General features: G+C 37.3%; 1 protein-coding gene across 7 annotated transcripts in view; it reads left to right on the top strand.

The window, feature by feature from the left end:
• The first annotated feature begins 31 nt into the window (after positions 1 to 31).
• LOC146489844 (spatacsin-like) overlaps positions 32 to 22,259 on the top strand; it is a 66,513-nt gene continuing 44,285 nt past the window's right edge. For 4 of the 7 annotated variants that reach the window (XM_085108853.1, XM_085108779.1, XM_085108641.1 and 1 more), the window contains exons 1-17: positions 38 to 246; positions 2,257 to 2,456; positions 6,141 to 6,392; positions 8,700 to 8,768; positions 10,045 to 10,383; positions 11,259 to 11,652; positions 12,702 to 12,822; positions 12,938 to 13,088; positions 13,571 to 13,732; positions 14,290 to 14,627; positions 15,576 to 15,656; positions 16,245 to 16,373; positions 18,206 to 18,277; positions 19,098 to 19,240; positions 19,632 to 19,740; positions 21,120 to 21,228; positions 21,906 to 22,185. In XM_085108853.1, the coding sequence (XP_084964979.1) occupies positions 62 to 246; positions 2,257 to 2,456; positions 6,141 to 6,392; positions 8,700 to 8,768; positions 10,045 to 10,383; positions 11,259 to 11,652; positions 12,702 to 12,822; positions 12,938 to 13,088; positions 13,571 to 13,732; positions 14,290 to 14,627; positions 15,576 to 15,656; positions 16,245 to 16,373; positions 18,206 to 18,277; positions 19,098 to 19,240; positions 19,632 to 19,740; positions 21,120 to 21,228; positions 21,906 to 22,185 (3,134 nt within the window). In that variant the 5' untranslated portion in view covers positions 38 to 61. Of the gene's footprint in view, positions 247 to 2,256; positions 2,457 to 6,140; positions 6,393 to 8,699; positions 8,769 to 10,044; positions 10,384 to 11,258; positions 11,653 to 12,701; positions 12,823 to 12,937; positions 13,089 to 13,570; positions 13,733 to 14,289; positions 14,628 to 15,575; positions 15,657 to 16,244; positions 16,374 to 18,205; positions 18,278 to 19,097; positions 19,241 to 19,631; positions 19,741 to 21,119; positions 21,229 to 21,905; positions 22,186 to 22,259 lie in introns of all 7 variants that reach the window. The other 3 variants (XM_085108924.1, XM_085108710.1, XM_085108979.1) reach the window with 2 other exon arrangements.

Raw genomic sequence — 22,259 nt, 5'->3', positions numbered from 1 at the left:
GTTCATTGACCTTATCACGAGTTGTACCGCAGGCTCAAGTGATGATTATCTTTTTTCCAAGATGGCGACTGGAAGGACTCTTCCTGTTATCTTGAAAAAGTTGGATCAAGGATTTGATCCTAGCTCACTGAAAGCCGCTGAAATATCAAGGAAATGCCGTGTGTTGGCAACTCTTGGTTCTGATTGTACGCTTAAGCTGTGGAACTTGAGGAATGATGCAAGTTGTTCCATTGCAAATGTCAAACAGTAAGACCTGATATTAAGAATGTTTTGTTTTTCTAAGTTTTAAAGACCTTTAATTGATATGGCATGCAATATTTTATTTTCGTCATTGAAATTTGGGAATGATGAGTAGCGTAGATCGCTTTGCCGCTCACTTGTTAGCTGACGAAGTGGACGAGTATTCTGCAATCCAGTCATTTGATGAGAACATTGATTGATTTATCAACAGTAAAAGAAATTGTGGTGTGACAATTATTTACTGAGTATTGTTATTGAGTACTAAGTGATTTATGTCAGTTAGTAATTACCCATCATTGACTTACAGTATTTATAAGTACTCATTGCAAGACATCAGCTTCTCAATATCTGACATATGGAGATATTTTTTTTTGTGTGTGACAACCCCTATCATCAACCCAGTGTCCATCATGTTGGATAATACCCAGGGAATCTGCCACAAATTTGGCTGACCCCCTGGAAAATTGACCCAACCCCTCCCCCCACATAATACATGTAAATGACCCCCACTCCCAATTCCAGGATTTAATGGATGCATTTTTTGTTTGTTTGTTTTTAGTTTCTGCAGTGTATAATAAAGCCTCTGTAAAAGATTGTGTGAAAGATGTAGGAAATCCAGACAGGAAAACATAACATAAATTTGAAAAACATTTATTTTTTCAGTGGGGCGATTAGGGATTAAAATCTTATCCCATCTATTCTAGAGAAAAGATCCAAAACTGCTTTTATCTAGGAGATTTTATGGCCTGTAGACCAAAACATTTTTTTCTGAATCTAGGAGACACCTGGATAAACAGTAGGGTTGGCATGTGATCATTCATCATGTATGTACTTACATGTAGTAAAATCTTTCCCGGTTTTAATATTGCTGATAGCCTTCCAAGACTAATGAGCACTCAGGTTATCGTGGTATTTATTTTCTAAATATAAACTCATACTGGATACTGTTTAGAGTAATTACAGTCAACTCCCATTATAGCGGACACCCTTGGGACCTCGTTTAATGTCCGTAATAGTGAGAGTCTGTAAGAGCGGGGTGTGAGGATCAACAGAGGTGGCGGCCTGGGGCTGGAGCTGAGTTCCAGTTATTTATGAGTTAATACGTAGCGAGCCAAAATATCTTGTAAGACTTGACAAGCCTGTCAACGGTAGTGAATCTGCTAAGCAGTCGTTGAGAATGGAGGATGAGAGCTTGATTTCTCCTAAAGAATCTGAAAGGAAAGGCACAAGAGTGAAAAAGCAGAGTCTGTTGTACGGCCACTAATGAAATTTACGTGAAAATAAACTTTCCAGAAGTCTTTTGAAGTTTGTTTTGACAAACAACGAACATCAAACTGCAATTTATGTTACATGAGAAGTTCATGGTGTCCGCTTTATCGAGAGTCAAAACAATAAAATTGTCATGTTTGTACCACGGAAGTGTCCTTAATTCCATAATAGCAAGAGTCTGTAATAGTGGGAGTCAGTTTCATTCAATCAAACCCCTATAGCTTTGGCCAGGGATCTGGATTTTGTCCATAATAGTGAGTGTCTGTAATAGCGGGGTGTCTGCAAGGTGAGAATTGAGTGTTAGTAGTTATTTTGCTACTTGTCTTCTTAAACAAAAATTTTTTTGTTTCGCTGATGCATAAGTCATTTCCAGCAGTTCCAACTGAATGGAATGGAAAAAGTAAAGTATAGTTTAGCTCCAAAGGTCATCCATTCATTCTAGAAAATTTCCAGTGACAATATCCATGAGTTTTGTTTGCATTTCAGCAGTTAGACTGGAAATTTTGGCAACAAAAAAGTGAGCACCCCAGGTGTTAATTAAAGTAGTCACTAAAAACTGTATAGCGTATTACTAGTGACTGAGTATTCGGGAATCATACAATAAACATTGGCTCTTCCCGTATAGCAAGTTTGTTCCCCACTAATTTCAAGCTATTGTTTTGTGCACTGTCCTTACCTGAACCAAGGTTTTTTTTATTTAACTTGCTAAAGGTATATTTTAAAAATATAATATTATTATTTCCATAGATTCAAATGGACATTGTGTAAAGACTGTGTGGATCAAAGCATTCAGGATGATCTGGCAGAGGACCATTTTGTTGCACTCAAGTCAGATGACAGTATAGAATTATATTCAGTTTCTAAAGCATTTGAGGATTTGTCTGGTGGTCTTGATGCTGTTGTTGCTAAGGACCTGTTGAAAGGGCTTCTACACGATAGAGGCAAAGGTAAAGATTGGTATTATTATTTTTATTCAACTTTACTTACTAATATACTTTAATTAGTTATATCACTTAATTTCCATCAAATTAGCCTTAGAGGTAACAAAAATTAGTCAATTGCTGACAATTATGTTGTTTGATTCCAATCATACTATCCACATAAATACAGTTATGTTCATGTTCTGATGGGCTGAGAGCATCACCGTCTAAATTATGTTGAATTTGCACTGATTTTCTGTTGTGCTCAAAAGGGTCTGAATTTATGCAAAATAATAATAATAATAATAATAATAATAATAATAATTATAATAATAATAATGATAATACATCTAATAAGTCATCGATGATCTTCAAAAGATAAAAATACATGATACTGTATCTTAAGTTACACATAATAAAAATAAAAGGTATAAAAATCTGAAGCCCCTCTACCTCATATGGCTTGAAAAATGAAGCAAAAATAGAACTTTTAAGCAATGCTAATTGATTAAATTGAAGAAAAAATTCTGCAGCGATCGAGCGACCTAAAATTTGACATAAGACTGTAATATGCACTCGGCCCTTCAACTGTTTAATTATTCACCAAAGTGGAGGTCAATATCCATCACTTTCACCGACACCGAGGTGAATATTAATTGTTTTAGTATATACCGCACAAGCTGAATAAGAAGTGGGCCAAAAATTACCTTATTTTTTAAACAATATACGGACAAATGGTGGGAAATTTTAAAATCTTGTGCGCCACGCGGTAAGCGATTACTTTTTGTAGAAAGTTCCGTCTTGCTTTCTTGCGGACAAATAAAACTTCTAGAGGCACTTGTTTAGTTGCTACGTGTCTTTTCTTCGATTGTTGTGTGTAATTTGTCCTGTTGTTGAAACCATACTGCAAAACATTAGTAAGATGTTTCTTTGTTTACATTGTAATTATAGTGCTCGACAGATTTCATAAACAATGCATTGTACTCTTATTTTTCGCCTTAGAATATGACGTTTGAAAGATTAAATAACTTACCATGTAATGCCGTCAAATCAAACTTTGTTGCCATTTTTTTTATTTTTGTAATAGCTGTCTCTTATATCGAAATATTTTCCTCTAAAGTGACCATGGCGAAATGGGAAGCCGTCTTGTTTCTCTTCGGCTGCTCGGAGGTGAATAGTACTTGGCTAATCACCTCCGAGCTAGCCAATCAGCGTGCACGAAAAGCACTATTCGGTTGTGTGGTATATACTAACAAATAATATTGATGTTTCATCTGCTGAAAGAAATGTCTTCAACTGTCAACTGCAGCTGTACCATGCTGTAGGCATGTGGCTAGTGGACCACAAGATTGGAGCTTGTCTGGCTGCAGTATCTGATCTGCTAGACATTTTTGTTGGCCTTCTCAGGGTTCTGTCTTGGGGTTCCAGTACACAAAGCCAAAAACAGCAAACCAAACAAACAAATGTAAAACCTTACTAACAAAAAAAGGGAACACAATGTAAATTTGTTTTTGCGTTCTGGTACACCATGTGACTTAACCTTTGTTGGCTTAAGAGAGCTACAAATTAAGATTTGCATTAGCCCGCAATGCAGACGTATTATATTGCAGGGCTGTCAACCTCCCATGTCTTCAAATATGGAGAATATGAATTCCCAGCCAGCAACAATAAAGCGCCTTACAAGGGCGTGCCATAAACGCTAAAGTCAAAGCTTCTGAGACAGTGGTGGGGGGAATTACTCTTTTAAGTATATATAACAGTACCTGAAACAACGCGAAACGTTTCACATTTTATTCTGACTTGGAAATTCGAGTATATGACAAATAGCAAACTTCGGCAAGTATCCGTGAAATTACAGATGAAATAATTCTAGAGAACGGGAGATGCGCTTCAAAATCTGGAGATTACAGACATGAATCTGGAGACCGGGAGATACGGTTCAAAATCTGGAGTCTCCCGGATTATCCGGGAGAGTTGACAGCCCTGATATTGGTTTAAGTGCTATAGCTGCCATTTTGGATGTTAAAAGCAGAGGAAGATTGGGGAGAGTAGAAAGGGCTGGTATTAGGCTGAAAATCCAACATGGTGGCTTCGCTTAACTAGGATTCTGACTTGCCACCTGAAAGCCTGCATAGCTGGCTAGATTTGCATGCAAAACATCGCTTTTAACAAAAACTATGCTTTACCTGTAGTTGTGGGTAAAATAAGTTAACTTGTCACACAGAATCAGCAGGTTACCCATGGCCCTGTGATAGACAATTAACCCAGACAAAAAAATCCCCACTCTGCGGATAAGAAATTGGTTTGTGTGCTTGAAGTAACCATTTTCTGTCAAGACTAAAGAATTGTCACCAAGCATGCATTACAGAAATAGAAACAGGGAAGAGTATGTCATCCAATTTCCAAACACCCAGCAGTGGGTTTAAAAAACAAGGTGCTGTCAAGTTTTCTTTTTCTTTTTTTTTTTTTTTACCAACTTTGAGGTGTTTGGAAATAGGAAGAAACACTCTTTCAAGTGTTTGATATACAGCGTGGAGCTTCTGGACTAAATTCTATGCTAGTAAAGATCGCATGTCCTTCAGTGGTTTTCCTTTGTTTTCTCCTCATGAATTATGAATGATTTTGAGAAGTGCCAGATAAGTAAAGTTCTTTGGATTATGCACATTGTCTCTTGGTCCAGTCAGATGAACAAAGTAAAACATGTTACAGTATCTCTACTTTATTTATTTATTTATTATTATTATTATTATTATTATTATTATTATTATTATTTATTTTAGTACTGTTATTATAATTATCTGTTGCAAATAGCATTTTTATTGTAATATCTATTGTTAAAATTGGTTTTCATGGATTGTAAAGTGCCTTTGATCATTCTAATGTTAAAGGGTGCTATATAAGTAAATAATTGTTAATTGTTAATTGTTACTTTGTGATCAATCAAGCTCAGTCAGTGACAGAGCAGCCTTTAAGGGACAGACGCAGTAACACTTGTTACAGCTGAATACCCTCGATGGGATGTTGATGTTCACAGGTGATCTTTATTCGATGCAGTCTAGCTGCAAAACCTTACAAACAAAACATTATTTTGTGAAGCACAGTACATCATGTGGCCCAAAATGTAACAACAGAACTAACTAACATTTTTGTTCATAACAGAAAAATGCCATTTGGATAATGCTACATGAATTAACAGTTGGAATGATTAATTGGTCCAGGCGTAATTTCCATTGGGCCAAAATTTTTGGTTGGAAATTCCAGAAACTTTCTGTGTCAAATGGAAATGCTTTTTGCCTTTCATTCCAGACTTGCATTCTCATTGGCAGATAAAAAAAAACTTAATACACCCTGTAATTATGCAAATGTGTGATGAGGCAATGACTGTGCATTAGGAGAGAACAAAATGGTAGGAATCGTAGAAGTGGTGCACCTCTAAAGGTCATCCATTTGTTCCAGGAAATTTTCATTTGATCCATGCATTCCATTTGTATTTCAACCCATTGAACCAAAACGTTTTGCTAAAGTGGAAAGTGCCCCTGATAGAAAAATATGAACTGGTTGTGCAGCCAGTCAGATCAAACAATTCAAGTCATCTAGACAATCTACAGAGCACAGATATTGCTTTATGAAGTATACTCAAAGTAAATCAGCTGTGAAGTGATGTACAGATTGAGAAGTGCAATCATTCTTTCACCATTTCATCATTTGCAGATTGGCTTGGCAATGAAGTAGATCTCATTTTAGTGAGCAGAAGCATGGAACCAGTGAGACATGAGATCACTCTTCTTCTGGATAAGACATTTGTGGCCGTACTGTCTGTGACAAAGAACACAACAGCTGTGTCAGTTTGCTTTGATGTAAAGAATTCAGTGAAAAATGCAGCTATCATTCAGTCTGGACTTATCAAGGCAGCCAGGAGGTGTCAACAGTTTATTTTCACTCTGTTCTCTAGTGGTGTTGTGGGTATCCTTTTGTTTAAAGTGTTTTTGTTATTTATTATTTAAAACATATATATGTATCTTCCCATTCGGCTGTCGTAACTATACAAAGTAAGGCCAAGGTAGCACTATAATTATTAGTAAATGAATGAGTGAAATTTAAATACAAATACATGAAATACATGAATGGGAATTTGAATGGCTACATGGTGACTTTTCATCCACTGTTTTCCGCTCAAGTTGGAATTTGGAAATGTTTGTTTTTGTGGTGGGAGAACAAGTTGTACAAGCCAGAAAAAATACCCTCAGGGCAAGGTCAAGAACCAACAACAAACTCAACCCACATGTGACATCAACTCTGGTAATCAAACCCAGGCGACATTTGTGGGAGGTGAGTACTTGCACTACTGCACCATCCCTGCACCCCTATGCATTTATTTGTGTGATGTCATTTTGCAAAGACAGTACTGGTGGCATGAATAATGCCTAAGGCAAAGTTTGTGTCAGACCTGATTGGAAGATGTGAGCATCCTGCATCCAGGATTATTGTAGCTCACATGTGACATCAACTCTGGTAATCAAACCCAGGTGACATTTGTGGGAGGTGAGTACTTGCACCACTGCACCATCCCTGCACCCCTATGCATTCATTTGTGTGATGTCATTTTGTAAGGACAGTACTGGTGGCATGAGTAATGCCTAAGGCAAAGTTTGTGTCAGACCTGATTGGCAGATCATGTGAGCATCCTGCATCCAGGATTATTGTAGCTTGTGATTATATATAGCTGCTAAGACAACCTATCAGTGGTAAAGAGGAAGAACTGCGGTTTACCCATAGTTCAGAGGAAGAGAGGACAAGTGTAGCCAGTCACGGTCACTGACATACTGCAACTTTGCCGATGAAATATTGTGTTCTTCTCCGATTTAATACAAAAAGATGAAGAACTGCTAATACCATTGATCAATGATGCTATCTGAGGACTGGGTTGTGTCTCAGAGCCAAATAATCCATGGTCATGATAATCACATGACCAGAGTTAACTGTTTACATCATGGATGTCACAAAGGTACAACTGTCACTTGGCACACACAATTTCACCAAGGAAGCCTTTCTTCCTATCATGAAGAGGTTTGGTATTTGAATCATTTCTTCACACATGGTCATTTGAAATTAATTTAGAGTTCCTTCACTACAAACCACTGGAGTAACTTGTAAAAAGTTTAGTACCTCAAGGACATTAACCTCACCGTCCTTTGCCATGGCATATTTGTGTCCTGGGCATACAAATTTAATGCCTCATTTCACCACTTATCTCTATCCTTTGCCAGTTTAGCACACTCGCTCTAGGTTGCCCATCCAAGCTGCCTGTTCTTTCTTTTTGGATCTTCTCTGTTTCCTTTAGGTTGACCAACATTTCTTCTCTTCCCTGTCCTTCAGGTCAACACTGTTCTGTAAAATGTGTTGTTCTTCATTTGTAAAACATGCCCAGGCCATCCATCTTCAGCATCTTCCTTGTCTTGGTGCAGCTCTAGTACCTAAGAGATGTCATGGTCATCTTTGACTACGAAGGACGAACATCGTGTCTTGGTGTATCTGAGAATCTCTTTCCTCAATCACATATTAAGGCCCTTTGATGTTCATATAATCCTATCGAAATGACATGCACTTAACTTCTTAGCATTTGCTTCACAAGTGAATTGTATAATTTATAAGTATATTTTTTTATTGTACAATGTTTATGATTATTACAACTTTTGACTTCACTTTACAATGAGCTTTTCTTTTAATTAACATATCATGGTCACATAATTTTTCGAAAAAAGTAGTCATTTGGAGTAATTTGGAGTCTCTCTGGCATTTGCCAATGCTACCCCATACAGTGCTACAATAGTCAAAGTCCGGTTGAGCAAGAGCATTGTATGTGTTAATGAAAGTTTCCTGTGGCACTTATGCCCTAGATCCTTTTTAACAATCTGGCCAATAAGGGAGTGCCATGTTAGGGTGTCGTCTATATCAATCCCAAGATATTGTGAGTTTATCTTGCGATTGGATATCGACCTCACCCTAACGTCTTTGCAAGATGAATATTAATAGGAACCTTAAATTATAAGAAGAGCTTGGAAGATTAGGTAGATAGGATGACTTTGGAACAGGCAGTTTTTAAAGACAGTTCATTGTACTTTTGATGTCACGTGATTTCAATAGGAGTTGGATTAAATTAAGGAATTTGTATCACTCTTAAATGTTGTACATGTATCCAAAGTTTATAGTTTTAGTCGTGTATTCTCTTGCAGTGTTCACGTTGTTATATTTTTTTCTTGACACACGAAGTAATCCACAACATGAGTATTTTTGTTGGTTCAGTTGATGTGTGGAAGTCTGATAATCTCAACACACAAGGTTTGTATGTTAAACTAATTTCTTTTAATAGCTAGCACAAAGATTGTTCATATATGAGTTAAGTATTGTCATTTTCTAACATCGTAGAGTGTTTCAAAACGAATTTTCTTAATTTTAAAAGAGTGGAAAACGTTTGTCCACGAAGTAAAGTAATATGAGAATGAGGAGGGTTGCCAATAGGTTTTTCGGGATCCGGGATTTGGCTTTTTTGAATGTCAGGATTCGGGATTTTAGCGGAAAAGAGCGACGATATTCAGGATTAGAATTAGGGACAGGACACAGGATTTGACGATTTTACGAAACGGGATGTGGGAAATGTTACTATAAAGAAACAAGGTCTGGGAAGTCCGGTGTCGAAAGTGTACAATGAAAATCGAGTTGTTACTGTCCTGGAAAAGAAAATATATTTAAAGGGTCCTATGTCTTTACAGATAAAATTTCTTTGTGCTCCCTGAGACCTTGCAGTTAACTTGAGCCGTTAAGCCTAAACAAATGCCACAGAACTAGCGTACACAACGGTATAAAAGTATGAATTAAACGGCTCCGAATGATAAGAAAACCTCCATTCCGTGAATTTGAGTAGTTTTCTTCATGATCAAAATCAAAAGGTCACTTAATGTGCACTTAATCCAGAAGTCACCTGTCACCTTTTCAAATATCTGTTGCAGTCCCATGTTGTGGTACATGTACGTGAGTAGCAATGCTCTTCAGACTGATGACTGAAACATTTTCCAAGGATCAACGTGATAAGAAAGGCAGCAGTCACCATTCAATTGAGAGAAAAAATAAAAAAAAGGAAAAAGAACAAAATTGCTAAAGACTTATCAGTTGACTGACGTGATTCGCGGAAAACGTCTAAATTAAATGAACGATGTTGTCGTTAGGGTGGAAAGAAATAGAAGAAATAATCTTACAGCTAATTTCTCCCGTGACCAAAGACCAGTACAAAGATCAGTGCTCAGATTTGCAGTGCGAATTTACACCAACTGACAACAAAACTACTTATGGTGCGGCATATGTATAGTTCTATCCACATTAATGTTTGCATTTGTATACCTGCATAGAAACTATTGTTTTTCATCAATCATGGCAAAACATGTTCATTTCCATTGTTGATTTCTCTGAGTCGTACTGAAATTTATGGAACTTTGGTATTCTAAAGGGCTATTGTTGAGAATTACACTAAATTCATATGCTGAGGACTAATTGCTTTCAAAGACAGAGTCAGTCACGTGAAATTAAACAGCTGTAATTGCCATGTCTTGCTTGATTTCAGATTCTTTGACAGTCCAAGAAAGACCAACGTTCATTCACCTGGAAGTTGCAGATGATCTTTCATTCCTTGTTTGTACTGACTCTGAAAGTAACGTGTATTTAGTGAACCTTGATCAGTATTTCGAAGACTTCTCCTCTCAGCTGGTTGTTTCTGCTTGCTCTCAAGGCCGATGTTCATCGGTAGGAAGTGTTAAGTTTCAGTATGAAGCAGATGATGAAGATGCTGTAGTTCGTGTTGTGCAATTGTCTGGTGTTACATATGGTGACAGGGTCTGGAAAACAGAGTTACAGGCATTCAGAAGAGATGCAAGTAGACGAGCATGTTTGAGCAGCGTCTCAGGTTATAATCGTATCTAAATTTGTTACTCTTTCTTGAGTTCACGTATTCACAAATATCATTAGAATAAACAATGTAGGTTAACAACTTTTTTCCTTCAAAATTGTTTATGATTCTGAGAGGGAGCTAATTCCTCATCCAAGGCTGCTTCAAGTCATTTTCTCAAAAAAAATCTTGTTTTGACTTTAAAAACTGGTAACGGCGAGAAATGATTTGCCTCGCACATACACTGTACTTCTTTTTTCCTTCTTCGTCTGCAAGACGAAAGTCTGAAATTTCATTTCGAAGGATAGTGCTTAGTAATGTCAGGTATAAAATTAGGAACTCAGGGTAACTTTATCTGAGTACCCAATCAGGATTTTCTGACACAGAGCTACACCTGTATATTATTTTACATAAGTAGGACTCTTTGTAAGCCACCTATGGCACAGGCAGTAGATGGATGTAGGCCATCTGAAACATGTTTTTCAAACTTAAAACCGTGTGTTGTTATTTGAAGACCAAAAATGTTGTTTAACTCAGAGAAATGATGTATTTGTAAGTTTAAACTTTTACAGGACTGTGTTTCTCATTGGCCAGGGGTAATATACGAGGCATAAAATAAATCAGTTAGGATTTAGGAAAACAGCACCAAAGTTACAGAAGCACGACACTTTGTTAGCCAAGCAGTACACCCATGTCACACATTGTAGAGAAGCAAAAATTTGTAGCTGTGCATGGGGGTTCTTTCTTGGTTACAAATTTTGTAACATTCCTAATAAAAATCTTGAGGACTCACAGATTATATTTTGTAGCCTACAAATGTTTGTAATCGTCTATGTTCATCTGCTATTCATTTATTTCCTGGTATTGACGTCATTCTCTGTTCCATTTCATAGATATGAACCGTGCATGTGATCCCTGTGTAAAGAAGAGATGGTTCTCTGATTTTGTGGATCTTGATGATGGTCATCTCGTGGGAGCATTCAATTCATGTAACAAACAGCCGTTGTCACACTCTAGCAATGTCTCAGGTTTTAAAGCAAAGCAAGGCGAGGCTGCGGAGACAGTGGCTGATGAAGTGCAATCTTGGAGTGTACAGAGAACACTTTTCATTCAACATGAAACTTGGATGGAGATGTTCTCCTTACGAGGAGTTTCGATCACCCCTGCATCATTTATACTTAACTTTAAATCAAAGCAAACAAATGATCAAGACGAATATTGCGGTGATGATTCACATGGGGTTCTTTGCCTTTTCTTGTTCAATTCCAAAGAATACGTTTGTCACTGGTATGACGACTGTTTTTGTTTCATAATAATTAATTACAGGAATGACTTGTAAAAAGAACACGATAATGCTTCCTTTGCAAGATTTTTTTTATCAGCATAAAATATGGAAAATTAAAATAAGCATACCAAAACAAAATTCTCACAAGACTATACTGCACTTAGAAAGCACACGATTTACTGTATAGACATGTGTTTCTGCTCCTGCATAGAAGTTGTCTGTAAATTGCTTAAAGACTCTCTGTTCAACAGCGTGCTTTGCATGTGTTTGTTATTGTTTTGGTATCGATCATTAATGGCGGTTTGTATGTGAGGTGATGGCAAACAGTATATTAGAGTCTAATATTTCTGTAGAAAGGTATGCTGCGTAGGAAAAATAATTATGGGTGTGTGGTTAGTTCATATTTTTGTTGTCTTGAGGTTTTGATCTTTCACCAGGGTTCTTTTGTAGCTGCCTTGGTGAAAATCTACATACTTGTTAACCATATACGAAAACAAACAATACGCAACAAAAATCCCCTTCTAAGTTATAATCGATGATTAAACTCCTTACGCAAAACAATACCTGCTGAAAATCCCAATGGATGCCTTGGATTTTGAGGGATTGAACAACGAGATGACAAAACACTCAATAAACAGAGGTTTCATGGTCCACTAACCTTCAGACAGGTGTGCAATACATGCCGCTCGAATTTTGGAGACTCTAACTTTTGAACTCATCATTGTGATATTATATTGTAGATTTCAAATTTCTTTCCCAAGCAGCCTCTTTTACTCACCTTTTATGTCAAATCTTGGTTTTAACACGGTTAGAACCCTCAAACTTTTATTGTTCCTTTTGTACTTAAAAGTGTCAGATGGCTAAGAATATTGAGGAATGATGGGAACTTATTTTAGAGGTCACTGATGAAAAATGGTAGCAAGGTCTTACGTTCATTTGAACAAAAGGTTGTGCTTAATTTTTTTTTTTCATTTTTCTGAAAGACCGTTTTGCCTCAAGGTGTGCGATGTCAGTTTCACTGTTTACACATTACCTTCCTTGTTTTTTGCAGGTTGTCAGAGCCCTCTCTCGTGGTGCAAAGTTGTGAAACAATCTACCCACCGTTAATACTAACAAGCAAGGCACTGACAGTGCCTGCATTTGACATAAGCCAAGATCAGCTGGTTCACAAAGTAATGCACCCTTAAATCATACATGGTTTCCCCAAAATTTCCTGTGACGTTTCAATTAGGAAATTGGGATTTTAAAACTACGAGAACTTTGTGATTGTCTCTTTTTGTTACCTAGGTGATCATGTATGAGAATGCAGGACTGGCAGACTCATTGTGTTATGTGAATCAGTGGGATCACTGTACTATTCCAATTCATGCTTTGGAAGTAGCTTTAAAACTGCGGCAACTTGATACAGTTGCATTCTTTCTCAAGAACCAGGACAAAGGTAAGATTCGTTTAGAATAGCTGGGTTTGTTGCTACACATTTTGTCAGTGTAAATGTTTCGTGGAATAAGGAGAGATGAAATGAACTATGTTTCCATAGAATCAATAACGCAAGGTTGACAATCCACCTAATGCCCTTTGGTTTTCTGAATGGCCCAATAAATGTTTTGTACTTGAGGATGATGTCCTTTGAGGATCTGTAGAACAAATAAGTTCAGACCAGTGATTTGCAACAAATGAGAGTATACAGCAGCTGAAGCATTTTACTTTGGCGTACATTTACGTCTGATGTACCTTGTCAAAGAGGAACACCTCCAACGCTAAGTTGTCTTTTTATTTTGGGCACTCATGTAAATGAAAAGCTCAAGTTAGTTAATGGGAAGTCAGCTTTCCTGTGTTATCTACTACCATATGCAATTAAAATATGTTTTTATAGCTTAGTCAGTCACAAATGGTTAGTAATAATTATAACTCCTTTTTCAGCTTTTACCAACAGATGTGCTGCAGCCTTCTCTTCCTCAGGCTCTGTGCTTTCCGCATTGAGTTCATCATTGGCATCATCGCAGAGTGAACTTGCCCTAGGTACCACAGATGTTGAGGCTGTCACCGAAGCTCTTGTTGGAGCTGTAAAGTACAATATGCAGCGTAAGTGTCTGCCAACATGGGTAGTTCTTTTGCTCAATATAAATTTACCAAAATGTGTTACTTGTCAGTTTGAAGCATTGTATAGCTGCTGATAATCCCCATCATCATCATTGTCATCATCGTTATCAGCAGCAGGAACAGCAGCAGTAGTTGAAGCTGTAGCCTCATCATTGTCATCATCTTCAGCAGCAGCAGCGTCAGTGTTATCAGTACTCTCAGCAATATACACAGCAGCATTATCTGTCTATATCAGCAGCAATGTCAACATCGTTAGGCAGCAGTGGCAGCAGCCTATCAATGCAACGGTTGCCGTTTGTTTCCTGTGTAATGTGGGCATTGTAGTTGCTTTAGTTAACTCCATGGCTTCCAGGGCAAAGAACCTTTTTGTCAAACTAATGGTGTCATAGTAAGGATGCAACTTACTTTGGCATCACACTTTACTGAAACCGCTACTGATAAGAAAGTGATAGTGGTGTTTTGACCTGGGAAAGTAGTGACTGTAATTGTCTTCATTCACTTTATTCTGCTATAAGTAATTAGAAGTGTTTTCTTTTTAGAGCAACACTACCAGCACTTTACACAGCAGCTTGCACAAATGACTCTGAGTTATCTTCAGAACCTAATGCAAGATGGAGCAAAGCTCTTACAAGCAGAAGATTTACAAGATTCCTTGGGTGTACCTGATACTGGAGTTACACCGTTTTATCAGGAGATAAAAAGCTGTCTTGAATTTCTTACTCAAAGCACTGTGGAGCTTCGCTGTCATCTCAGCAACATGCCTGTGGATGTTCCTCAGAGGCCTGATTCTCCTGATGGCAACCAAGTATCTTTTGCGTGTATTAGAGCAGACGAGGAAGCTGGATCAACGGAAAGATGGATCAAAATGACAGATGAGGTACTCATAATGTAAAGTGCAAGCATAGCTATTTGAGGGACTGGTTGGGAAACCTTGCCATGAATACAATGGTGCTGCAATTTATGTTGGAAGGGCTGCGATGCTGCACAATCCTTTTTAACGTTCACACCACAGTTGAATATCTTAATAAAAACGTTTCTATTGATCAGTTAATCCAACACATTCCAAACTCTATTGTTGTTTGTGCAGGGTCAAGGCCAAAACGGCAAACAAAAACATACAACAAAGAAGTGTTAGGTTTCATAAACACTGCCTTTAATTAACTATGATGCAAGTTATGAGTTTATTGACATTACTCTTTGTTCAGTTACCGTGTCACTTAATACGTACACAGTAGAAAGCACTGACATCAGGTAATGAAAGCGAACAGTACAGTGTAGTTATATTGCAGCTTATCAACATATAGCAGAGAAAAGTGGCACCAGCCTATTGAAAAATGCTTTTTGCTGTTATTATGTTAAGCAGTTGATAATATGAACCACTTGACTTTAACTTGTATTCCCCAAACGTTCAGTTCACTAAATAATTCAGCTGAAGTTAAGAAATATTTTCTTACCTTATAACTCCTTAATTAATATATAGGAACAGGTTCACTTGAATTATTTTGTACAGGGTGCAAAACCTTGTATACGTCCTAAATTACCACTTTCTCCATTATTTTTGCTCAGACTTGATTTTGTAAGATACATGTACTTTTATTTCGCCTGACTTTACTTTTTCAACTTCATAGAAAGTAATGTCTAGTAACAGGCTCAAAGCCTTGAAAAAGGCAAGTCCTTTTAGTTCTTTCTTTCATGGTAATGTACGTGGAAATAATAAATCGGTATTTATGTAGTCTGCTTGTCAAACAAATTTATTAATTTTTCGTTGTTATTTTGTAAGAAGTGATTCCAATAATAATTATTGTTTTGTTACATAACTTTTTAGGAGGTAGTGGAGGATGCCATTGTAAACAGACAGATTTGCTCTGCACAGGTATACTTCCAGAGCAGGAATCAAGAACAAATGGTATGTTAAAATGTTAAAAATTTGTTTTTTGTCGTTGTATTATAGGAAATAAAAAGAAGAGCACAGATAGTACAGTTGCTGACCAACATTTACTGCTATGTCATAAACGACAAAACAACACACATCTCATCAAAGAGGGCATGTCCAACTCGTTGAATTTCTCCTCTCCTCATTAAATTTCGCTCTTTGGATACGTGTTGGCAGCTCCAGAATAGTTTGGCTGGTAAATTATCGTGGATTCGTGCAAAAACTGTACTTGTACATCTGAAGGCGACTGTATTTCCTTTTGGTGTCACAAATGACCCAGTAAGGTTTTAACCTATCATGGCAATCTGTTCTGTTACGTTCCATTCATGTTTTGGTAAAAGGACAGGCCATTAGCCAGCAGGCTTAAAGGATCATATCTCTGGGTTAGAGATGGTGGATTTTGATTCATTTGCTTTCATTTTTTTTTGTGACAGTTGGTTGTCATTTCAATTATTGCTCACAGCACTATAAAATGTGTCGTTTTTTTGTTGTGTCTTTTAGAGTTAGTGACGTGATGAAAAGAAGTAGTGTCAATGTATTTCTAACATTATTTTCCTTTAGCTGACAGGTCAGAGAGATGTTTCTTGTGATGGGTCACTGTCGAGCCTCATTGCACTTGGCCTTAAAGTTGTTCTCAGAAAACTGTTAAATCGTGATATGGGTACTGTGGTGACCATGCTTACAAACATGGTAGGTAATAACACCAATCATGTGACATTTCTACATACAGTCAAACCTCGGGTAAATAACTTTACAAATTGTTCAGGCAAGGTAGTGAGTTATACACCACATGGGATATAGATATGTATCATGGTTAGCCTTTGAACGTTCAACGTATAAAATAAACATCAACACAAGAACGCTGTTATATGAATCGATAAAAAAATTGCGAAGGTGCCGAAATACTACACTCAAGGGTTTCAGAGATATTATTGCAACAGCTTAAAATAAATATAAAAGAAAACAAATCGAAGATCACGTTTCTTTAACAGCTTATAAATTATGAGATAGACACCAAGTTGGTTCAGGCACAATTTGGTTCCATGCCATGAAACGTATGTTGTTGAGAAGTAGTACAGGTGCTACACAGCTCAGTAGTTCAGGCTTGAAGATATTATTTTGTTACTTTGTTGTTTAAAGTTACCAAGTTACAGAAAAGGTGTGAACACCTATATAATCTGGCTTATTCATCAGTAACTTCTGTGTCACCTATACAGTGACCATTCCCTACAAGAAGAAGTTTTGATAATAGGGAGACAAGGATTTCACTGCACCACCTTATCACTCCTATCTGTGCTGTAGTGAAATCAGGTTATGGTTTGAATTGTGGCTTGTGAAAGGTTTTAGACAATAGAAAAATTCAAACCAACCATGTTAAAAGTATTCATGATCGGTTACAGGAGGTGGTCTCTTTAAAATATGTGAACTCTCTTCAACTGGTACTTTTGCAAATTGAAGTGATTGCATACTTCAAGCGGATGCACAGGGAGGTTTATGTACATGGAAACTGATGCCTTCCTTAGTGCACTGAAGAAAGTTTTGTTACCTTGCATGAAAAAGTGGGTAATGTGATAGTACCACCAAGTTTGAATTTTCTTGAAAATGTTAAACGTAATAGCTAAAATTTGTTTCATAGCATTGTTGAAGAAGAGTGGATATGGTATGCTTTACATTTTTAGGAGACATGTCACAATTCCCCTTAGCTTTGCTGTGATAGATTTGTAGCTGTTTGTAGACTATTAAAAGAAACGACTAGATCCAAACAAGAAAACTTTTTTTTTTCGAGTATGCCTGTACCACTGAGTGAATAATACATCATCATCAGCTTTATTTGTCCTCTGTTGTCCTGGAAGTAATTATTTGTATCTCTTCTGTTGATGTTACTGTTATCTTTCATATTGTTTTGTGGTTATTGGGAGTGAGAAGGGGGTGTCATTGTGGTTTTCCTCACTTTGGGCGTATCACACATGCCCAATATACACAACCTGAGTCAAGTTGTCAACAAGTATAGTCGGATGGACTTAGGGGAAGTCTAGTCGTAACTACCTAACCGGAAGTCAGCCAATGCAAGTATGTCTATGCCCCATTCTTTTTCCTCTCATGACCACGCGAGCCATGCGACTCCAGTGGATAACATTTCAACCCTTCCTAGGGACTTACATGGGTTTTTTCTAAGTCTCCCATGACCAGACTTTAGCTCTTCCACTCCACTCTTGACCACGCGATCCATGTTACTCCAATGGACAACTAAGGTATCCTAACCCGAAAACACAATTGTATCTCCGGTAATCCAATGGACTACAAGGATATACGACTGGACTCTATTTGAGTGTATTCAACAACTCTCAGGTTTACACAACTGAGATTGTTATAATAAGGTTCATTATTTGCTTGTAAAAGTTCATTTAGTCATGTTGCAATGTAAGCAATAGCTATTGCCACATAACAACGGCAATAACTTTTATCAGTTCGTACAGAGCCATCAGTTTCAATGTCATTTCTAAGAAGACCTTTTCCTCTAGGGTCGTGATGTCTTGCAACAGCTTCATACCATCTGTCTCTACACACTTCACAGACCTCTCAGAGACTTCTTGGTAGGTTGTTTATTTTATTAACAATGGCTGTGGTCACACTTCAGGCTTAAAGCATGGTTTTGCCTTTAGATTACGGTTTAGAAACAAACTTTAGTTTAAAATGAGAATTAACATTAACTTGTGATCCGTTGCACAGCGACTTTCCATGTCAAACGTGATTTTCCATGTCAAAAACGCTTTCATTTCGTCATTATAGTGGTTTTGCTTTATTGTTCCTCCGTGAACTTACTACAGTAACTGTTTCTCGTGTATGGTTCTTCGTTAAGTAAGTTCTCCCTTTAGTTGACATAAATTTCTGTCTTACTCCCGAGCTTACATATAACGGTTAAAAAATATTACCTTCTCGGTTTTACCGCCAAATAGTAAAGGGCGTTGGTCAGTTTTGATTAATAAACATGTGTTTCGATCCAGGCCCGGCTTCAAAAACAAAGTAAAGCATGACCAAGAACTCTACCTAATCATGATTAACATGTACGTTCGTAAAAAGACGGTTTTGTAAAGCGTGTTTATAAGCAGTGATGTCAATGAGGTTAAATTGGCCAAAATTGAAAGAAATAACCCTCCTTCTAAATCTAAGAAAAAGTAGGATTTTATTTCATGATTTAGCCAAATCTTGCTTTACGAACCATCAATTGTGTATCAATTTTAAGCTTCATTATTTGCCTTGTGTGATAAATAATGTTTACTTTGGGCCAAGACTCTTAAAGTCCTTCAAATGCGGTTGTTTGCAGTCGAGATGAATTTCATCACAAAAATTCCCCTTCAATTTTGGGCTGCTTTTGTGTGCAGATCAGTCATTATGGAATGGTGAATTTTTCAGGCTATTGACTTGGAATCAAGGGACTTTTTATCCCCCAAAGATAAAGGTACAGTTGCATTTCTCCATACCTTGGAAACCATGTACAGTCAACAGTCATTTATTGAGGCTAAACGGAACTTGAGGATCAATGCTCAAAATGACAGGTTTGTGGCAAACACTATTGATTGATTGATTGATTATTATTATTATTATTATTATTATTATTATTATTATTATTATTATTATTATTATTATTATAATTATTATTATTATTATTATTATTATTATTATTATTTTATCTCTCTTTCGTTGGAAATGGACTTATAATTTATCTGCATATTTGCTGGGGTTCACCTTTCCAAGCAAAATGTGAGCATAGCTACCACGCACCAAGTCAAGTTCATTTATGGCCTTTAAATTGTTTATTGGAAGACGTCCTAGAAATTCTATTATCGTATCAAAACATTCTCCAAAGGACTTGAACATCCTCGGTGTTCATGGAAAAGGGCGTTACACATGTTAAAGTTATTTTAATCTGTATTTCTTTTTATTTAGTTGGAGAGATCTTGGATTGCTAAGAAGCTCTTTTAACCTGGGCTCCACACAAATCCTTGACACTTATATTCAGACTGGTAATCTGTTTCAAGCAGTTACAGACAAGCAGGTAAGATATTTTTTAATGTCCCCTTCATTGGTGGAAAAAGGAAAATAAGTCTTTGTATGCAATTGAAGTGTATGATCAAGGTATTACCAAGAAGGAGTCAAATTGTCCTATGGACCTCTTTTGAAAGGAGTTGCTTTTAGGATGGAACACTTCTGTGGAACTCTATGAGAGTTTTCCCATTTCCAGGACTTAGGGTGGTCTGACAGCATTGTATTTTCATGCTGTAGCTCTACCATGTTAAATAGCCATGAATACGTGACAAAGATCAGGGGCATCGCCCATGACACTCAAACAACATCCAGGGTGTTTGGATACGAAAGATGAGAAAACCAATCAGGATACTCCGTTCAAGATCAACATAAAAAGAACAGGGAAAGATTTAAATGTTGTACGTTGGTGAATGAAATCACGTTTACCCAAATCTGCCATGGTAAACAAAGACTTAATTATAATTTTTCGTGGGCGGGCTTGCCAAAGAAAATGTTGTATACTGTAGTATGTGCCGCTGCACCTAATGATAGACATCCTCCCATTCCCTTTTGGGTGCATAAATGACCCAGTGATGTTTTATCAACTCATATGTGTTTTCTGCCTATGTCATCACAGGGCAGTGGCCTGGAACTAAACATATAACACATTACTCTTATCTTTAGATTTAAGATAGTGAGATCAACATGGCAAGCCCATGGGGCTGGTGTACATCCCTCATGAACGATACATGAATCTTCTATCTTGCTTCTACGTAGATTTTTGAACTAATAAACTAATGGTGGTGGTTAAAGCTGCCATAAATTATCTAGGTGGGCATCTCAGAAAACAACGAAGCTTACCACAGCAGGTAAAAGAGCTCACCTCACTGAGGTTTTACTGTCCAGTCCTGTGGACAGCCTTTCCCTTGACCGTTGACGTTACGTCCTTAAGGTTGGCTACTTTGTAAGCTACTTGCCAAAACACTTTGTAGGATATTGGTATTTTATGACTTCTGTCGCTGTCTTTGCAGACTGATTCTCAATGTTACACATACATTGCTGTTCTCTGTTTGTTCACCAAGTTTTCTTTGGTAGTATTTAACCTAATTCATCCCGCTGTATGCCCATCTGTGTCTGATTCAGTAGTTTTTTCATTGTCGATCGAAGACTGCCTTAGCAAGTGTTTTATCCGACTCTGTCTTGATAGTATTGGGTAGGTTGACAATCTACTGACTTGTTCATGGTACATCTTGCACTTGTACTTGGATCCAAAAGTTTCGTTTGTCGCCACAGATAGAAAGGCTGGTGACTTATGATAGCACTAGAATGTACCAGAACAAATTCAAGGATACGACTTTTTAAAGTTACAATATTGAATTATCCTATGTCCCACCTACTGTCATTCAACAGGTTGACTCAACGTCCAGTAGCTATGCTGAACTACCCCTTGCATGGGTCCGTAACTGGGATGACCTATCTAGACAGAGAATTCTGGCTGAACAAATGTTGTCTTGTAAAGGTAAAAACTAAATCTTTTTGCTGATCTGTGGCAATTTTTAATAACATGTTAGCCATCCAGAGGTTTAAATAAATAACATGATAATATTTAAATTTATGACACAGCTTCAACATCTAAAAAAGAAACCCCAAAAGAATGTTCAGCTTTTTTAATGGATAAGAGGTCACATTCCTTTTGCAATACGATTTGAAAATTGTAGCGCACTTATCGAGGCATAATGCTGTTGAGACCAGATTCATTACTAAGCACTTTTTTGCCCTTTGTATACCAGTCTCTGTCATGATGAAGGGCTCATATGAAATCAATCGCGCTTTTATGTTTACGTGAGCTTAAGTTGAACAAGTTTCTGATCTCTGAAACAGTTAATACTTCTTAAGCCTGAGAAGATTTCAATCCTTCAGCATTGCCATACAAGTTCTCCAAAACTGTGCCATTTATTTATGTGGTTTGTGTCTGTGTTGTTTGCTGTGTAACCACAAACCAATTCACTACGAGGTTGTTGTTGTTTTTTTCAACTTTTGTTGTTGTGTAGTGCATCCCAATGACACATGGATTGACATACTACATGTTCTCATTCTCAGCAAATCGCAGATATAGTTAAAATCACTTTTTTTTTTCCTTCAGAGATTTCATGGCTGTCTGTGCAAATAACTTATTTTAAAATCTTTCATTTGCAGTGGGAGATTCTGGTTCCCTGTCTCACGATGTTGAAATTGGTGCAGAAGCTCTTTGGAACTACCTGTCAGCACACACCAACTGGAAAACACTTCTGGGCTGGATTAGGTCCATGGCTTGTGGTATGAAGTCATATCATGATAACCCCAGTGTGTATGTTGGTGAAAGGTTTGCTGTTCATCAAGGTCATGTGGTGCTACCGAAGCTGTCCTGTAGTATCTTTAGTCAGTTGAATTCCTGTCACAAGGTTGTGAGAGAGATGATTTTGGAAGAGCTCACCAGGTCAGTTCAGCTTTTAACTTCTATTACTAGTTCGGTAGTATGGCAACTTTAGTGATTTTATTTTGCTCATGGGA

This window comes from Pavona decussata, unplaced genomic scaffold (genome assembly GCF_977016875.1).
Source record: "Pavona decussata unplaced genomic scaffold, jaPavDecu1.1 SCAFFOLD_2, whole genome shotgun sequence".
In the NCBI taxonomy this organism is placed as follows: Eukaryota; Metazoa; Cnidaria; class Anthozoa; order Scleractinia; family Agariciidae; genus Pavona; species Pavona decussata.
The sequence above is the reverse complement of the archived record's forward strand: the minus strand, read 5'-3'. Positions and strand labels throughout refer to the sequence as shown.